Genomic DNA, 19700 nt, shown 5'->3' with positions numbered 1-19700 from the left:
GGAATTTCTCTAGGTCTTTGAGTCAGTGTGTCTCAACACCTCTCTCTCATACTACAGTACAATACAGCACTGGTTGTAAACAGGCTGTTACATTACCACCTTCCTATGTATGGGAGGACAGTGTAGACAAGGATCAATAAACAGCACATGTCAGAGCGAGGAAACTGCTCAGCAGTTCCTGAGGAAGAGGCAGTGCTTTTTGCAGAGTGGATTCTCAAGGGCGTTGTTAACGATTAGGACTCCGTGAGTGCGAGCAGTCACACAGCAGGTATAGGAGCAAAAAGTCTGTGCCAAATATCCAGCATGCACAATTGCCTCATTATGGCTGTTAGAGGTACAACATGTATGTATATTATATAGAACATATCTAAACATACTAATATTCTCTGGGAAAAGGGCCATCAGTGGTTTTGGAACAGATTTTTAGTAAATGCAGAAAATCTATTTTTTTTTCTTTAATCTCCACTCCCATTTTGTAATACTCTCTTCCCCCCAGCTCTGTCTACTTCTTCCCTGTCTCAGGTTGCCTTCTTGCTTATCTCTAGTCAAAGTGTGCTGACCCCCAGAGATTAACTGTTCTGTTCAGGGGCAGGTGGGGCAATACTGCAGAGACAGTAAAATTCCCTTCCTGAAGACCTGAACCTTGATCTTTCCTGAAGAATCTTAATAGATTCTTTAAATTCAAGAAATGGAGACAGAGCTGTGAAAAAAATAAAGGTAAACTGAAACACTGCCACATCATTCATGCAGGAATGGGAACAACGGGTGGTACCTGCAGCAAGACGGTAACAGACTCTCACGTCCTGAGTTGTCTCATTTTTTCCTCTCCCCAGATCTCTCACTAAATCCAGGCCTGTGACTAAGCTTCCACAAAAATATTGAATATTTTTTAAAGTGAATGCATCATATCTTTTACTGATTCAGATCATCTGCCTGGTTTCACATTCTCCATAGCATGTACTGAATCTGCACATTCACTGAAGGAATGTTGCGTTGATCTCACAGTCTCCTTTTGATTTAGTCATAGATAATAAATTTTGTGTGAATCTGGAATTATCCTGCTCTCAGTCAGTTTGTCTTTATAACTTGCTCCTCCTGAGGGGGGGTTGAAGGACGTGGTTACAATCGTATTACCAATGTTATGATCCAGACCTGAATAACTTTGTTTGGCACATGAATGAACCAGGCATGGGAGCCCAGCTGACCATGCGACTGGAAGGAAGGGTAGAGGGGGAAAACGTGGTATCAATGCAAGGAAGGTGCAGCAGGATTTGGTTTAGAAGAGCATGGAACTGTCATTAATAAGGAGGTGTGAAGAAATCCCAAGGATTCAAAGCAGCAATTCCTGAGTTGGATATTAGAGAGAAGAAAACCCAGATATATCCACCTACAGTAATTTAGGAGAAAGTAGATTTTGTCTGAAAAGGATCTGAGAGGCCAGAAAAGAAGATTGCTTTATGCAAAGCAAAATGAAGAAGATAGGTTTCATACAGTCATCTCCCTGTATGAAAATCTGCACAGGCTCAGAGAATTTTGTGTCCATGTAATTTTTATACAATATTTACTACAGAGATGTAAACTATTTTATTTATTTTCCTTTGTTTTTAATTCTTATTCCAAAACTACATAAGAAATGTTGCTTTACCTTATCTTCTGCCATGCAAGAAAATTCTCTCTGAAGAATTTAATTTTTTTAAAGCGGAAGTCTTAGTTTAATGTGCCCTTTGTGTTTTCTTTACAGTGCTCTTTGAAGGTATATGTTTTGCTTAGTAATTAATTAGTGCTTAAATACGTATCATTTTATGTCTAGAAGGGAAATTTTAAAAGTTTATCTTCCTGTTTGACTGCCAAGGAAATATATTTAGCAAACAATAGTTCCTCCAACTTTTTTACAGAAAAATAACAAACAAAACTGCTTTGATTTGTACTTGTTGGTGAAGGGACTCTGCTCAAACCACTGATGAATTTAATGAAGAAAATGTGCTCATGGTCTTCGAGATGCAGCTGATACAGTTCTCACAGAACTGTTAATAATTCAGCATTGGGTTCTCCCCCTTGCTAAGGGTGGGTGTGAAGTGTTGGTGGGGAGGTGTGCTGGAGGTGGGCATGGGGCTGCATGATTAGCCCACGGAGACCCCAGACTGTAGACAGGGACTGCCCAGGTGCCCACGTGGGGAGTCACCTCTTCACCAGTCAAAGAGAAACTGCCCTAGCATTCTCCAGTAGAAGCTGGGAGCTGCCCGGTAAGTATTTATTAAACTCTGACAGCCAAACCACTGAGAACTAAAATATTTTATAAGAATATGCTAAAACATAACAAAAAAAAAAAAAGTATCTTTAGGCTGGACCAGGTTATTGAGCGGTGTGTCTCACATTTAGCTTATGCTGAACTATTTGGCCACAACTTCAGTCATCTATTGAGGTAAAGTGAAAAAATGGTGTGGTGAAATCAATAACATTAATAGCTCTTGCAAACAGAAATTCTCAGCCAGCTGTTTAAGTTAATTTACGGTATCTGTATATTTGAAATTATTACCAGTTGCATTAGATTGTAATTCAGGGAAACACTGAGTAAGCAATGCACTTTCATCCTGTCCTTGTACTGGCAAATACGGAGGACTCAGAAAGTGCTTGGCACATGATACCCAGAATATAATTTGTATGCCCTGTAGATGGATGTTTCAGGGAAGATCAACTGATCAATTCCTAGCTTATCCAAAGACTTTCTATATAGCTGTAGGCAAGCTAAATACTCTATCTCTTGCCTCAGTTTATCATCTCTAATGTGAATGCAGCATTTTATTGCATTACAAAGATGATGTAAAGCAGTCATATTTTGAATAGTGTCATATATTGGCCAGAAGTGCAGATGATTGCAGTAAGTCAAGCTAATAAGTTGCATAAATTCTGAGGAAAATCAGGTATTCCCATTGCAAGCTCAAATATATTTAACCCATTCTATTGGAAAGAGAGCAGAAAGCCAATAATTTAAATAATTATTCCTGCTCCTTTTGAAAAGTTTTACTAGCTAGACTGCTTTAAAGCAAGCAAATGAAAATAATAACTTGATACTATTTAATCTTAAATATAATCTGAAGACTTTGAAGACTGTAGAATGCTTTCTAGTTATAAAAATGCTCAGGTATTCTAAAGCTATTTTCCTGTTTTTCTAGCTGCTTTGACTCCAAACAAAACCATTTAAATCTTTTTTTCTATGTACAGTGAACTCAACCTCATCTTAATTTGACTGCAACTCTGTGCTAAAGTGTAATGGAATGTTAATTCTTTCAAAACCTGTGGCACTTCTTTTAAAAAAAAGAAAAACTGACTTATTTGAGTAATCATGTTTGATGGAAGAAGAAATCTAGAGGGTATAAAATGGGAAGGTCATTATCATGATGTTCAAATGAACACCTATGGCAAAGCACTTCTGGTTCTACTTGAAAGTTCTGCTGGGAGCATTTCAATTTTCTGGCTTCGTGTCAGGTGAAGTTAACAGCTTTTAAGGGCAGATAAATCATGACTGAGTTTGAACCATCCATGAGTTGGAAACATCTCTGAAATTAGACAGGCTTTTGTTTGGTTTTTTGTTTAGCTCCCCAATAGCTAAGCATGAACATTTAAAACTATATCTTCAGCTGGGGTAGACAGTTTTAGATCTATAATTTAAATGGAATGTTTTTGATTTACACTAACAGGAAGTAATGCCTATGCATGCTTTTACAGAACAGTAATGAAGGATGTACTTAGCTTCAGATTAGTCCTGAGGTTTTGCAGTATTAAGTACAGTTGCCTACTCACCATGCTGCAAAGGAAAGACTATTGAATATGAAGAAACAGTTTGGGGTTTAGCCTTTCAGCAGGCTAAGACATGCTACCGTTTGCTAACAGCTTACGAGAATGTCAGCATGGCTCTCCCAGTCTGAGTCGGAAGAGCCTGCTTTTGTCCTGAAAGGACACCTCAGGGTCCTCTGGACTTGCCATGAAGACAAAGGGAGATACAACGTGTTCCTCTCTTGTTGTTGAGGGCAAAATGGTGCATCTTACTCAGAGGAACAAAATGAGTAACGGGTACAAATTGAAATACAGGAAATTCCATTTAGACACGACAACACCTTTTGACTGTCAGGCCGGTCAAAAGCAGCACGGGCTGCCCAAAGCAGTTGCAGAGCCTCTGTTCTTGGAGATAATCAACACGTGCCTGAACACAGCTCTGAGAAACCTGCGTGACCCTAGGCAGAGCGGCTGGACAAGATGATCTCTAGAGATGCCTTCCATTGCCATCCACCCTGTGATTCTGTGGGGAAAAAAAAAAAATAATAAAAAAGGAGTCAGAACTAAAAACTACCCTTGATTTTTCAAAGGGAAAAACAAAGAAAAAGTGACTTATAATTTTCATGGGCAGTAAGCTGGCATTTGGTTTGCTGTGAATTTAGACCTGTCTTACAGGGGAGAGACATGTACTTTGGGTAGGGGAGTCTTTTTGAAAATATGTCTGTTTGATTTGGTATTCTAACTGCCTTGAGTGCCATGTAAATAGTGTGAATGGTTCAGAAAAGTTCAAAAAACATGAGTGCAAGAGATGAGAGCAAAATTACTGTGTAAAATATGGTTTAATAATAACCTTCAAAGGGAAAAGAAACCTTTAAAAGCAAAACCTATGTGAAAGAGTATGCTGAAATGGGATAGGATTATCCAATTTTGTATTTAAGCACTATCATAGGAACGTTCATCCTTCATGAACAATCATTTTAGGTATTGGGATGTAGGAATAATGTTACTGAGCAGTAAAAAGGGGAGTCTGAAGGGAATATATAGCAGAACCTTTTCTAGTGGTCCCACTGGATTGGATGACAGGAGCTCTTATTATGATTATACTAGTTTCTTACTCAAGTTTCACTGACTTTACGTGCAGCAGTCACATAGGTTAGTCTGTGCAAGAGACTTTGTTTTCACCTTAGTAACAGGGTTTATTACTTACAGTGGAGAATCAGAGCATTGGATATATCCAGTACAAGATTTTGAGAGAGATGCTAAGTGTTGTTAGAGGATCCGCTCTCAGACTGAACTAAAAACTTACTTGGCAGGGGTTGAAAGCAGGCCACCAGTGGCAAACATCAGGACACTGGTGTACAAAGTTTGATTTCTAGTGCTGGCAAAGTGAGCTTAACAACTTTCACTTCTCAAAAGTTAACATTTTCTTATACTTACTGATTTTATAGGAAGATGTAGATCTAGGTGTCAGCTTGATATTAATTGTAAAAAACCTGATATTAGACAGGATCTCAGTGGAGCTAGGCAAGTTCAAACTGAAGTGACTAAAGTGAAAAATCACTCTGGGTGGCAAGGGAACTCTATTCTATTATTGCAGAATAGATTTTATTTCAGTGTGTTACCGATCGGTATTTATGCTTCACAGCCTCACAATAAAGAAACAGAAATGTACTTATTGGAATGAGAATAGATGAAATACAGTAAGGAAAAGTGAGTTTTCATGGAGAGATGGAGAGGATCAACCATGTAAAGGCTGCAATAAATCTTTCATATACCAATTTGTCTCCTTCCCAGAATTTCATCTCCAAATTGTTCACCTTTACCACAAAATTTTCTTGTTATAATTGAAATTAGGATATCAAAAATAATGCCTTTTTTTCTTACGAGGGAGACAAGATTTAACCTGGGCTTCTTTCTGTTCAAGGCACAAGGACAGTGAACTTGACATGAGCCTCATCCAAAGCCCACAACAATGAGCAGAATTATCTCTGTCATGTTTTTGTTATGACTGAAGTGTTTATGGCTAAAATTACCATTCGGGGCTTCCATTTTATTTGCTTTTTGTGAGCATTTTCTTCTTTTTGATTTGTGAAAGTTTTAACGCCCTTACTGTCATCCCTGGAGTTTATTCTGCATTTGTTTCAACAGATGCCAGAAGTCACTGCTTGGGAAGAATTCCACTGAACTTGCTGAATTTCAGCTCATAATACAAAACCTCAGCTTTTGCATCTGGTCCTGGTTAGTTGCACAGTTTGATTTTCAAACAAACAAACAGAATATCCTAGATACGCTCACAACTGATCTGAGCTTTATACACAAAGGCTCATGAACTTTGTTAGGAACTCCGGGTTTGTAATGAATGCAGATAAGTTTTATTTGGCATGGTTTTACTTCAAATATGATAGCTTGATTTTATACATTGGAATTGAAAAATCTAAACACAGCCACTTCTGTAGTTATGCCAGTACAAACACATCCCTATTCCTTGTCGTTTGGAGCTTAAAATTAGAAATGTAAGTCAATAATGGAAAACCCAGAATCCTTACACGTTTATGCCAAATATGTCCTGTTTGTGCTATTATAAGATTTGAAATGCCAGATAGAAGTGTTTTCTGCACTATGCTTGAGCTGATCCAGAGACAACAAACTGTCAGCTTTTGCCCCTTTAAAAGACCTGAAAAGTAAAGACCAAATTAGTCTCTCAGATGTCTTATGAATGAATTAGGAACTGTGAGTTAGGACATGTGTTACACCACAGCAGAAAACCAGGATGGGTCCACAAATAAGAAAATCTATGGTGTTCATTACCATACTTTTCCTTTTTCTAAAATCAACCTTCTTTCAGGTCAGCTAAAAAGGCAAATGAGACAGGAATTTAATTCAATACGTATCCCAAGCCTACTATAGCAGCTGTGAGGTGTAGGAAAGCTTTAAGCCACACAACATGCAGACCTTTCTATCTGTAGCACACAAGGTCTGAACCATGCTCACTAGTGCAGAAGCAACAGCGGCTCTGAAGAGCAACAATAGGAATATAAATAGATAAAAACCTCTCTATAAAAGATACCCTGTGCATTTTTTCAAATCACTATATAGATTTACTACTTGATTTTTTTAAGGGCTAAATTAGAAGAACTTAATTCTCCCATCATGGCAAAATTAGACTTTTAAATTTATTAATCTGGACATTTAGGAAAGAGCTTACATCAGTTTCTTATTTTACTGCTTGCTTAGATTCTCCCAAATCCCTTTCAACAGAGTTCCTCCTGCTTTGATGTCTTGCTCTCTACCCAGATTGCCAGAAGGCTTTCAGTTGCAAATGCAGGTGTTTTCAGCTGTTAGATAGAGTTGTGTTGTATTATTCATCACCTTAATTAAAAAATGTATTAGTAGGACACTTATTTTACATAGAGGACAAAATCGGAATAATTGGAAAGGTAGCACACCGTACATAGAGGAAGATGGCACTCAGTGAGCCACGTTCGGCAGTGGAGGAGCTAGGTTTGCATCTATGCTGCTGCTTTTCTTCTGTTTCGTATATCCATTATTGATCCTTTAAAGCACTGTTTTTCTAACAGACTATCTTGCCCATCAGGCTGGTATCTGAAACTAATTAAGCATGGCTTTTGAGAAGTACAAATCTCTTTACAGATAGCACCTAGAAATCATCATTGCCTGTCCAGGTTATTTGTTACATGCTGGTATTTTTTCCTAGTTTTTGCTGTAGTAGTAGTCGGGGAAACTGGTGCCTGCAAAAGCCAGGTCTTCCCTGAGCTGCTGAAAATTATTAGAAATGTCAGTGAACAGATCTGCACCTCAAGGGCAATCTTGAGGCTTGTTACACAGCAAAATGAACACCGTGGTCATCCTCCCGGCAAGGATTTCTCTTTAACTCTTGCCCTGTCATTCAGAATTAGCTCTGTGGGCCATGTAGACAAAGCAGAGTGACATCCATAAGAGACTGGTGAGTCGGAACCTTACTCAGAGTTAGAGGTGGGCAGTAACCCTGCTCTTAACGCTGCCAGCTGCAGAGAGCTGATATTCACCTTTCTGCTCAGCTCGCGTGCTTCAGAAATGGGGGCAGAGCATTGCCAGTGAGAAAAAGAACCGAAGCTGGAAAGTAAGGCAGTATAAAAGCAAGTGACCCAAGGTGGTAAATGGATGAGGGAGAATCAGGGTGGGGAAGGATGAGGAAGAGGGTCAGGAGCATAAGTAGACCCTGCAAAAGCGGATAAAATATCAGAGAATCGTTTTTCCCTTCTCCCAATACAATTGTCCTGAATGGTACAGAAATGGTCAGAATGTCCAGAAATGGTAACATTTCTGTTATCTGTTAAGCATGCCATCTTCTGTTGGCTCTTGCTGGCTTCCTGGCCCCAGCCATGTTCTATGGTAGTGAAATCTACTGTACAGTTAAGCTGTATGAAAAACCACCTCCTTCAATCTGTTTTTAATTGCTAAATTATAATAGTTTCCTTGTTTTTTTGTGCTATAAAACCAGAAGTTCTTTTTCTCCTGTTCTGCTCTACTATTTCTAGACACTTACTTTCAAACTCTGTCTCTGTTTTCTTAGGTGAACATATTTTTCACTCTGCTCAGATGTGCACCTTTCCACAGCCTTAATCATTCATCCTTCCAATTCTGTAATACCTTGCAAGGGAATAACCTGTACTGTACCCTTTTTTTCGCATGAGTTCGCACCATCAAACAGAAGACCAATGTTACAATTTGGGGATGGCTTAGCAGGTCAGAGCTTCATGCCTTGGTCACTTAGGTGCCCCCCTCCATCTTAGTCTTTCCAGGGTACAGTGGGTGCCACCCTTAACTCTTTGGTGGTTTATTCCACAATGCCTGTTGTGTGTGAAAACGTGATTTCAGCTAACTCGTAACAGCCTTTTAAGTATCTCTTCCATACGCAGCACAAATGTTACCCACAACGAAACTTCTGAGATAACAGGGGCCAGACTGTCGTTATTCAAAGCAAACAGAGATTTGTCGCTAATCCTTATCTTAGTCACTAATTCCTTCTTTCTTCAGATCATGGTTTTTTCCACAAAGCCAGGAACTGTTTCTCTGAGCGTACAGCCTGACACAGACCGAGGGCAGGAGGAGGGATTTACATGGTCAGTAGTTCAAATGGGCTTTACTTCTGCTGTGGCTGTAGAGCTGGAGCAGAGCCGGTCTCGCAGGGATGAGCGGATGGTGGCCTGTAAGTGACTTGTGTGGCACAGACGGGCTCCTCCGGGAGCCGTGACTGCTCTGCCCCAGCCAGCCTCAGCCTTCTGCCATGGTGACCCCAGGAGCGCTGCTGGCGCTCGGGCCCAGGGGAGCTGCACGTCCCAGCACCCTGCATCCCCCCGAGGCACCAGTCCCGCGTCGGTGAACAGAAAATAGGAATTTTCCCTCAAGGGTCGCATTAAGCTTTTACTAACAGACCCCAGGCTGTGGCTCCTCAGCCATTTTGGGTCGAGTTGCTCAAATGTATAGATTTTGCCGGTAGGGCCGGACTGAGAAGAGCCTAAGCGCAGGCTGAGCTCTCCTCGCACCTCGCCCCCGTCTCAGTCGGCTGCGAGGGCGGCCCGGCCGTTACCCGCCGCGGGGGCGGCGCCAGCCGAGCCTAGCCCTAACCCTAGCCCTAACCTTAGTCCTGGCCCCGGCCCTCGGCGGCCGCGGCTCCCCGCACATGCCCAGTGGCGGGGCGGGCGCCGGCCGTGAGTCAGTGGCGGCGCGGCTGACGGGGCAGGGGCGGGCCCGGCGCGGAGGGCGGCTCGGCTCGGCTCGGCCCGGCCCGCCTCGCCCGGGCGATGCCTCAGCGCGGCGGCAGCGGTAACGGGGGGGCGGGCGGGTAGCGGCAGCGGGGACGCGGCGCTGCTGCCTTGCCTTTCCCTGCCCGCCGCTGGCCCTTCCTCCGCCCCCTCCCGCGCCCCCTCCCCCGCTCCGGTGCCCGGCTCAGCCGCCGCTCCGGGCAGGGAGGAAGGGCTGGGAGCCGCCTCCCGCTGCCCCCCCCCCCCCCCCCCCCGGCCGCCCCCCTCCCCATGCAGCCCGGCCCGCCGCTGGGAGACCTCCCCGGGGGGATGTTTCTGCGGCCGCTGCCGGGATAACCGGAGCGCCGTCCGCCCCCGCCCCGGACGGAGGATGCTGCCCGCGCCGTGGCGGGTTCCGACTCGGGCAGCAGCGGCCGCGTCCCCCTCCTCGGCTCCGGGCAGCGTCGCCGGGGAGAGATGACTTCAAGGCACCAGGCGGACTGGATCCCTTACAGGTAGGGGGGATCCACGCCGGCGGGTAGAGCGGGGCGGGGGGTGGCCGGGGGGACCGGGGCTGCTCCTGGGCTGAAGCTGCTGCCCCTCGCGGCGGGGGGTCCCCGCCGGAGCCCGTGCCTCGGCGGCGGGGCAGGGGCGGCCGGACCCTGCCCGGGGCGCGGCGGGGAGGCGGCGGGTCCCGCCTGGGGGAGAGGGTCGCGGGGTCGCGGGCCGACGCCGTGTCTGCCGGCTGGCGGCCGCTCTCGGAGGAGGCGGTGGGGGGGGGGCCCGGTCCCGCCTCCCAACTTCGGGCCGGTCCCGCTCGGCGAAGTTCAGGGGCCGGTCCCTGGGGAGAGCTGTCAGGCCGGCGGAGAGCGGGAGCGGCGCTGGGAGAGCCGCGCTCGCTCCGCAGCGGGAGAGCTCTCCGCCCTGCCTCCGCCACGGCCCGGGCGGCAGCGACTGGCAGCGCTGCGCCGTCGGTGGCGGCCGTCGCCCCGCGGCCGCGGGAACATCCCCCCCGGCCCCGGCCCCGCCGGGCGCTGGCGGGCGCTCGCTCGCTGCCGCCGGGCGCCGCCGAGGGCGGGGCGGGGGGCGGCGGGGCGGGCAGCGCGCGGGCGCCGCTTCCTCGCGGCGCGGAGCGGCCGCGGCCGGCGGTGCCGCCATGGCGAGGAGCGGGATCGCCATGGCGAGGAGCGGGATCGCCATGGCAGCGCCCGGCGGAGGGCTGCCATTGGCTCCGACGTTGCCATAAGCTACGGGAACCGCCGCGCGGCGGCTGCTGCCCGAGAGCCCCGTGCGTCAGCGGGCGGCGGCGGCGGCCCCGGCCCCGGGCTGTGCGGAGCCCCGCCGCCCCGCCGCCCTGCCCTCCTTCGCCTCCAGCGCCGGGGCCGCTCGGCCCTGCCCGCCCCGGGCGCCCGGTTTTGGAGCGGGAGCGTTTGCTGCTGGAATATGCCAATAGTTTGTTTCTGACTTGCCGGTGCGAGGAGGGAGCGAGCCGAAGAAGATTCAGCCGCGGGCGGGGTGGGCTCTGCCCAGGAACAATAATAAAGCCATTTCTGAATCTGCTGTGCCGAGTGACGTTAGCGTTGTGGGCTTTTTTAGTTTTCATTCAGGACTCTCTTTCAAACGGAATTATTGCAGAAGGAAATCACGGGCGTTTAAAAAGGTGTTCTGGATAAAACAGCAAAGCACGTTTGTTTCATTTGGTTGTAAATAAAACAAGGTAGATACAGTAACGTAAACTTTTTTTTTTTTTTTCTCCTTAGAGAATCGTGAAATTAACAATATTTACAGAGTGCGTTTTAAAACAAAGACAGCTGTTTCAGCAGGTCAGTTGTAGTTTGCCCCATTCCAAATGGCAATATTTGTAGCGACCATATGCCACAATGAGTGCAACATAAACGCAAATAAATCACTCTTTAATGCAGAGAAAAAAATGATAGATGCACATGTGAAAGTCTGCTTTTTTAATCTCTGCATGTGATAGTTCTAATCAACGGAAGGATCACAAAGAAAGAAATCTGATTACAATGAACCTGAGAATATCGCTGTTCTCTCTCCAATAGATCTTTCAGACCACGCGTTTTGAAAAGACGTAAGGAATTGGCAATAAGGCTTCAAAAATGACGAGCGGATGCATTCTGATGCAATTTGAAGCCTTGTAATGAAGGCAAAAATACCAGAAGAACAGCTGTTCATGGCTCTTCCCAGCAGCAGAGGAACTGTTTCTCTGTTCTCTCACTGTACACAAGGCTCTGCAGAGGCCGATGCCAAAAGTTTGCTGAGGGGTTTTGTAGCAATAGCCTTGAATGAGGAAATAAAACATCTCTTCTGTTTCTGCTCAGTGCAGTTCAGAGAAGCAAAGGGAGACAGAGCGGTAGATCTGCAGAGAAACAGATCTGATGATGCTCACGTCTTTTCTAATATAATATTCTTCTTGAATGTTAACCATATGTTTATGGCCAGAAACTGCTGAGGACTGCCCCAAACCAAAAGGCAAACAAACCATGTTTCTGCTCTGAAGTGTCTTTCTTTAGGCTTCTAACATAGAGTTCTCTCAAGAAGTTGCCTTATTTTTCAGTCTTCAGAGCTAATTCCTGTTAGAGGTATATCATTGCAAATCTCATTGAACTTGCTCATTTAAAGCATCCTCCAGGATCCCTTAAGCATACTTACCCAGGAAACAATAGTTTCTGATTGCATATGACTGAGATTACACGTGAAGACGCTGTATTAGTAAATAAGGTCAAAGGACCATTTTGTAGGACTGAAATACCCAAGGAGAGGGAGAGGCCTGACGTGACCCTCTTGGAATAGTTCACCTGCTCTCTGAGAGCAAAATGCCCCATGCTTATCTGCTCTGTTGCTTCAGATTCTTGTTTACTGTAGTGAGTTCAATGGTTGCTGACTCTCAAACCTTGGAGGACTGTTCCCCACCTTCTTTATGGCCTGGGTGGCATGTGACAGCCAACAATGTCACTGCTGCTAGTGTGGGGACAGTGCACAGGCAGTTGGGCATGCTGAAGTCTGTAAAGACGTATGTGACATAGCCTGAGCCTCGCTGATGTGCAGTGTGCTAGGAAATGCTGCAAGCCCTTCTCTGAGCTTGGCAAAGCTGTTTCAACTTTGGCACGGACTTTAAAATGGTAGCATGTCTCCTAAACCTACATCATTCTTCCTAGCAATCAAACATACGTGCAGCTGTATACCTGAACTAATTCAAGCAGAGAAGTGTTTTTTTTTTTTTCTTTAGTGAAATGTCATCTTTTTCCTTATAAGTGAAATGAGCCAGAGGGAATTGGTTCTGCGTGTGTCGTGCACAACACATTAAGCAATCCACCTGCATGACCTAAACTCACAAAACAGATTATACTTCCACTTTTAAGATGCTGAGAACACTTTTGGGTGAGCTAACAAAAAATAGTAGGAAATTCTTTCAGTGTTAGTGCTAGCTTTTTCATCTGAGGTGGATAAAAGATTCATATTATTTGTGAGTTTGTGATTTCGGCATTTTGCCCTTAATGTCTTCTCTTATGTGTTCTGCTTTTGAAACACTAATAGGATGAGGGAATTTCAGTTTTTTAATGCTATGAAATACAACTGAGAAATTTTTTTTAGAAGTAAATATATTGCATTTATTTTCATGAAACTGTTTCATAGATAGAAATTAAGCATATGATTAAGCACTTGTATGAAGCTACACACAAGGTACAATGAGCTAGGAATTCTTCTTTAAATTGAACCCATTTTTAGCAATGTTTCTGTCCTTTATTATAAAGAATCAAAATAGTTTAGACTCAAGCAGAAAATCAGTTACAGTAGCTGCCCCCAGCCTCAAAGGTGGTTCCTGATGGCAATTAAGAGTGAGATGTGGCTTCTTGAGGAATTAGCACAGTAGTGTTTTCCTTTGGTATCCTTCAGCAGTTTTCGGTAGAAAATGCAAAGCAGAAGTATCTGGGAATCATTACGGATTCACAGGAGTTCAGGTTTTTTGTTCAAAAATATGTTTTGGTTTCATATCTTTTTCCTGAACTAATTTTTAATTTATAGAATTTCTGAAATTAACACGTTCATTTTTATTTTATGATGGTGTGTCCTGAATAAGCAAACACAGTCCTCAAACTATGTAACTATAGTTAAATGAAACTGTTGCTAGCAAAGGTAAAAGTATCAATAAACTCAATCACAGTAGGGTCCCTATCCCTATTATTATTATTATTATTTGTTCCTATATGTTCGCTTGCTTCTTCAATAATAAATCTTAATACTCTTAACTTAAAAAGCAGCATTTACAAAACCATATAACCTGTTTAATGAGAAATATATAAATGCTGTCAGCTGAAAAGCGGAGTCCACGTAGGAATAAATTTGCCGCAAGTCCCCAGAGTTCTCTGTAAAGCGTCTGTGTGATTTGACTGAGACTTGGTTTGTGCGGATAAACCTGCCGTAGCCCAAGGGGAACCCATGAACTGCGCCGCGGCGGGCCTGGCACTTTGCGCGGAGGGCGCCGTATAAAGCAGATTCCACAGATTACAGACATTTGCAGTGGTATAATACATCTTGATATGTACATGATGATGGTAATAATATACATTATTTTATTTGTGACATTTTTTATTCTCAGTTTTTTTGTAGCTTTTATGAATTTGCTCAGAAGTTTTAAGGCTGTGCTTGGATATTGCAGCTATAAACAGTCACTAGTTATTTATTTGCAACATGAAGGATTACAGTTGGATGAAAATTGTGGAGCACAGCTGTGTTGTAAATTCATGAATCATGGCAATTAGAGCAGATAAGAAGATTTCTGAAAGTGTGATGTGTAAACAAGTCCTGGAACGGGAACAGGCTTGAAGACCAAGGGTGTCCCACACTTGTTTCTATGCATTCGTTTGAGGTATTGGGACATTATCTACCCTTAAGCCTTGACATTCTGAAGGCAGCAGTGCAGGTAGAGTGCTCACCCCGCTGCAAGGTGCATTTGTGACCGAGTGCATCGCAATGCAGGCAAGCTCGCTCCCAGCTGCCTGCTGTGGGGAATGGCATCGATAATTTATGAGAGCGCTGCTTTTTCTAAGAAAAAGGGTACAGAGAGCATGTGTCTCCTCTGAATCAGGCTGTCTTGTCTCAGGTTATTGTGATATATAAAATTAGCCTAGTCATGTGTTTTTAAAATGTTTAAATTGGAGCTCTCCCTTAATGGGAGTCGGTGCTCTTCTGTAGGGTGGTACTGCTGTAGTGCATAGAGACTCCAGCTGAGATCAAAGTCCTGTTTTGCCCAGCATCAGTGTTAGGGAGCTGTACAGGCACATCGTCAGGGGCAATTGCTACCCTGAAACTGATAGCCTAAATCAGCCAGGCAGAAAAGAGCCAGGCAGAAAAGAGAGGTGAGGAAAATAAAGCATCACTTCAGTTTTACCCGTAAGGGAAATAGAGACTTGGGGAAGTTGCAGGGAATTGGCTTAAATGGAAACGGGACAAGGCTCAAGGGAGATCAGCCGCAGAGCTGGGAGTGAAAGCGAGTCGTCCTGTGCTTTGCAGTGTGCCAAAGCTGGATCTAAGTAAGGGGCTGAAGGGGCTTTGCCACCCCTTGCAGGGTGCGCTTTGGGCCTTATGACAGATAAGTGGCTGCACCAACTGTCCTAGAGTATTGTCACCCCAGACCACCTCTGCAGTATCAACATCCGGGTCAGGACTGAAACTCATAAGTGTCTGGTCACAACAATCATTTGCAGGTTCCTGGCAGTGACAATCATTTATGAGCCATCTGTGCCAGATTTGGATCACAGCTGGAAAGTGGATATGAAATGTTATGTCTCCTCTTGCAGTTCCCCCAGTCAGACAGTTTTGACTCTTACGCCTGAAGGTTCTTGGACTTTCCGTAAAGCAGCATCCATTTAGACATGCAAGCAGCAGCTTTTCTGGAAGATGGTACTTTTTATTAGTAACTAGAAATTGCCATTCTAGAGAGCTGGATTCTTTTCACACTTCCTCCTCATTCCTCTTCCCCACACAGTAATGATTTATCTTATTTTCTAATTCATGCTTTTTTGTTCTTTCTCTTTATGAACAGATTTCTTTTTGCCGTTTGTCCCTACATCTTGCCCTCCTTGCCTCTTTTTTTGTTTTCTTCTCTTTTCCACTTTAAGATTGTTAATGAAAATAGAATTCTGTCTTGCCAGCTGTATGGTACCTGCAGAAGATACCCTTCTCTGTAAATGTTTGCTATTTAGTTTTTATCGTTTGTAACTTTTGAATAAATCCATCCCGACTTCTCATTCTATTGCAGAAGTAGTTAGTACTGTCTGCAGTTTTTTAAAGCTGAAATGATTTATTTTGCAGATTACCGAGAATGAATTTCAGTATTTGCAGCAGATTATTCAAAGATTATTGCTTTAAGCATGGATGTTAAAATCAGTGTTTATTTTATATCTCACTTATTGCTGAAGCTTTTGTTACTGTAGTGTATGAAAGCCAGTAACAAGGGTTAGGAGATGCCCTTCTTGGTGATTGTCTGTGTCATGCAAAGGGGGGATGGTGGGGAATGGAGGAACTTGCAGTTTCTCTTGCAGTTTTGTGATCTCTTTTATGATGACATAGTTTTTATGATGACATAGTTTTTATGATGACATAGTATAGTTTGCAGTTTCTCTTGCAGTTTTGTGATCTCTTTTATGATGACATAGTGGCAGGACGATGCCAGCAAGTTCTGAGGACTCTCAGCTGAGAATATAACACCTCTCTGGGCTCTGTTATGGTTTGTATAATGCTAATAGTATGCAGGTATACAGCAAGACACTCTTCAGTCCGAAGAATTTTCAGTTTGGAAGATAGATGCAAAAGAAGGGCACAAAATACAAGTGAAAAGATCAGGGTGATTGTTGGCATACTTCTTTTTGCTTTCATTTTTGTTACAGACATGTGATCATCAGCTTCTTTTGACTATCTTGTTCGTAAGAAAATGGTAAGTAAGGGGATAGTGACTTAAATAGATAAGGAAATGTGCTCCCAGACAAGGGTGTGTAGAGTGTGCAAAGGTAACTGTGGGAGAAGGTGGAAAGATTGGAGTAATTATTTTGGAACCCGATGAGTACAAATGATAAAACATGAAACCTTTTATTTTTGGTGACATAGTTGCTTTACACCAGCTTGTTTTATCTAATAGTTGATGGTAATGTAACTTTTTTTGCTTTATACATGTTCAGCAGCTGTGGATGTATTGCGGGTCATTTACTGAATAATTTTAGCTTATGTCTACATTGTGTAGCTTTGTGACACTTAGGAAGCTCTTTAAATGCTCAGTTTGCTTTGTAACTAAATTATTTACTAGATGTATTTGTATTCTTTTGCATTAATAAGAAGCTAAAAAATATCTTTACTTTCCCTTTCAGTGATTACAGCAGAAGCAGCTTTCATACTTCTGGATTGCTATTAAGTTGAGAGATGATATATTTATCTATTATTTATCCTTAAAGGGAAAAAGTGACCCAATTTAAAACACTTCCTTTGGGAAAATGGAATAGAGTCTTATACAGCAGAGGATAGTAACTGATTCTGCCAGTACAAGAACTTTGCAGATCTTGGATGCTGATTCTGAGCAGTCAGACTGCTAGTACCCTTATAGCTGGAGGTAGGGATGCTGTAGAGTCTAACACTGCCCTCTCTGCCTCACATGTAGCTGTGTGGTTGCTGCCAGGATGCAGTCACAAAGAGGTGCCATAAGAGCCTTTCTATTGACTTATCAGGGGGTTGGATTGATTCCACGATCTTCTCTGACCTCATGTTTTAGCTGAGCAAATAATGGCAAGTGGTCTATAATACATTAATATGAATGTGCAAGCGCACTTTGCGAGTGACATAGTTATCTTGCTCTCTGACAACAAAAGTGCCTGAGTCATTCTTTCATGAAGTTGAGTTTTAGCTTGAGTTCTCAGATGTTTACCAGAATTAAGTCTTGAATTGCAGATTTCACTGGAAACCTCCTGGTTCCTGTTGAGATGCATGTTAACACAAGTCTGTGAATATCATAATTCATAATTGATATAACTCATTTGACACAGGTAATGAAACCACAGCATGAAGTTTTTAATGGTAATTTTAATTGTAATCACAGTTCTAACTACCTGCAGGTGAGAAATTACAAGATGAAGAAATTCCCTGATTAACTTCAAATGATGACTGAATTGGAAATTGTATCTGCAAGTGAAATATAGATACATCAGTATTGATCCATGTTTAGGAAAGGGATCAAAACAGGTCTGTCCTTCAAATTTGGTATCAGTTTGAAAGCAAAATGAATAAAGCTAAAGGCTAGGTATTTCCATTAATGATACCCGTGCCCCAGCAAGAAGCACAAGGAAAATTGGTCTCTGTTTTTTCCAGAGCAGGTTGTGGCTAACCAATACCACTACAGCAGCATTTTCACTTGACCACAGTAACAAAAAAAGAATACGTTGCATCATGTTGCAATTCTCGCTTCTGAAAATTTGAGGAAATTATTTGATGTATTGTAGAAATTAAAGAATAGATAACTTGTCTGGACAATGACTTAGACTAACTGCTCAGGTCAGGTTGATTGGCAACTGAAAGACACTTACTGTACCTTGGAATGCATCCCACTATTTTTGGCAGATATAAATGCCAAGACTCAAGCCAGGAGTGTGAATTTCCATTAAACCATCTTTTGCAGACCTAGGGATTGCATGAACTCTTATATGCCTACCTAAAACTTTAGGTTAGTTATACGGGTAAATAATGCATCTTTTGGGATGCTGCATCTGTAGAGCAACGTTAAATGACATTAAAGATGTCTCTACACACCAGTGAGTCAGACGTTGATAACTGATTCTTCCAGGTTATTGAATTTTAAATCACTTCACTGGCTGTTGCTGCAGATTTAAAAATTGAAGTACAAGGTTTTAGAGAAAGTTTTTGTGCTTGCCCTGGAATAACACTAGTGCTGTTTGTCCTTAAGGCAGAGCTCGGGTGCTTCTGCATATTGCATATCATTGAATCTATGCAATCATAGAATTGTTTAGGGTGGAAAAGACCTTTAAGATCATCGAGTCCAACCTTAACCTAGCACTGCCAAGTCCACCACTAAACCATGTCCCTAAGCGCCACATCTACATGGATTTTAAGTACCTCCGGGGTGGTGACTCAACCACTTCCCTGGGCAGCCTGTTCCAGTGCTTGATAACCCTTTTGGTGAAGAAATTTTTCCAAATATCCAATCTAAACCTGCCCTGGCACAACTTGAGGCCATTTCCTCTCGTCCTATTGCTTGTTACTTGGGAGGAGAGACTTACACCCTCCTTTCTATGCCCAAGACAGCCTCCAACCAGCACATCAACCACAAGTCCTTCTCTGTTCACAAACAACAGGTCGAGCGGGGCGCCTTCCCTAGTTGGCTCCCTCACCAGCTGTGTCAGGAAGTTCTCTTCCACGTACTCCACGAACCTCCTGGACTGTTTCCTCTCTGCTGTACTCTATTTCCAGCAGGCATCTGGTAAGTTGAAGTCCCCTGCGAGAAAAGGGGATAGCGATTGTGAGACTTCTTCCGGCTGCTTATAGAATATTTTGTCTGCCTCTTCATCCTGGTTGGGTGGTCTCCAGCAGACTCCCACCGGCGGGTGCTGGCCGGTGCTGGTGTCAGAGCAGGGCCCACCCTGCAGCCTGGCACTGGGGCGGCACGGGGTTCCCACCACAGCTCACTCTGGGCAGCTGTGTCAGCCCTGGTGGGTGCAGGGCTTAGAGAGGCCATGGCTTTCTGCCGGGTGGATGCCATTGCCCCCTGGTCGAGCTGCCGCGCCCTGGCCGCTAACTCTCCCTAGGGGCGTCTTCGATAGGTGTGGCGGGGCTTGGCCGCGGTTTCTCCTGGCCTGCCCAGGTCCCGTGGGCTGCGGTGGCGGAGCTGTGGGCTCCTGCCCGCTCTCGGTTCCCCCGAGGTTCCCCCGGTTCGGGAAGCCCTGCTGTGCACCGCACCACAGTGCCCCGCCACAGATCGTGCTGGCACCGGAGCTGCTCACCTCGGTGACTGATGGAGACGTGGAGAACCCTGTAGCTTTGCTTGGTGTCGAATTGGTTAAATTCTCTCCTTCTGTATTTGATCTCTGTGGTATGTCCATGCTGCATACTGCAGTGCAGTAGAGAGACACTCGGGCGAGCTGCATATGAGCTAACACAGACACT

At 44.1% G+C, this 19700-nt stretch overlaps 1 protein-coding gene across 8 annotated transcripts in view; it reads left to right on the top strand.

The window, feature by feature from the left end:
- TUB (TUB bipartite transcription factor) overlaps positions 1-19700 on the top strand; it is a 154404-nt gene that overhangs the window by 66320 nt on the left and 68384 nt on the right. For 4 of the 8 annotated variants that reach the window (XM_074841726.1, XM_074841729.1, XM_074841727.1 and 1 more), the window contains exon 2: positions 18893-19017. The exons of 3 other annotated variants lie outside the window; for them this stretch is intronic. In XM_074841726.1, coding sequence (XP_074697827.1) covers positions 18893-19017 — 125 coding nt within the window. Of the gene's footprint in view, positions 1-9807; positions 10034-18892; positions 19018-19700 lie in introns of those variants that run through there. One more of the 8 variants, XM_074841732.1, reaches the window with a different exon arrangement.

The sequence above is a fragment of the Strix aluco genome, chromosome 16 (assembly GCF_031877795.1).
Source record: "Strix aluco isolate bStrAlu1 chromosome 16, bStrAlu1.hap1, whole genome shotgun sequence".
Lineage (NCBI taxonomy): Eukaryota > Metazoa > Chordata > Aves > Strigiformes > Strigidae > Strix > Strix aluco.
This window is presented reverse-complemented; position numbering and strand designations above follow the sequence as displayed.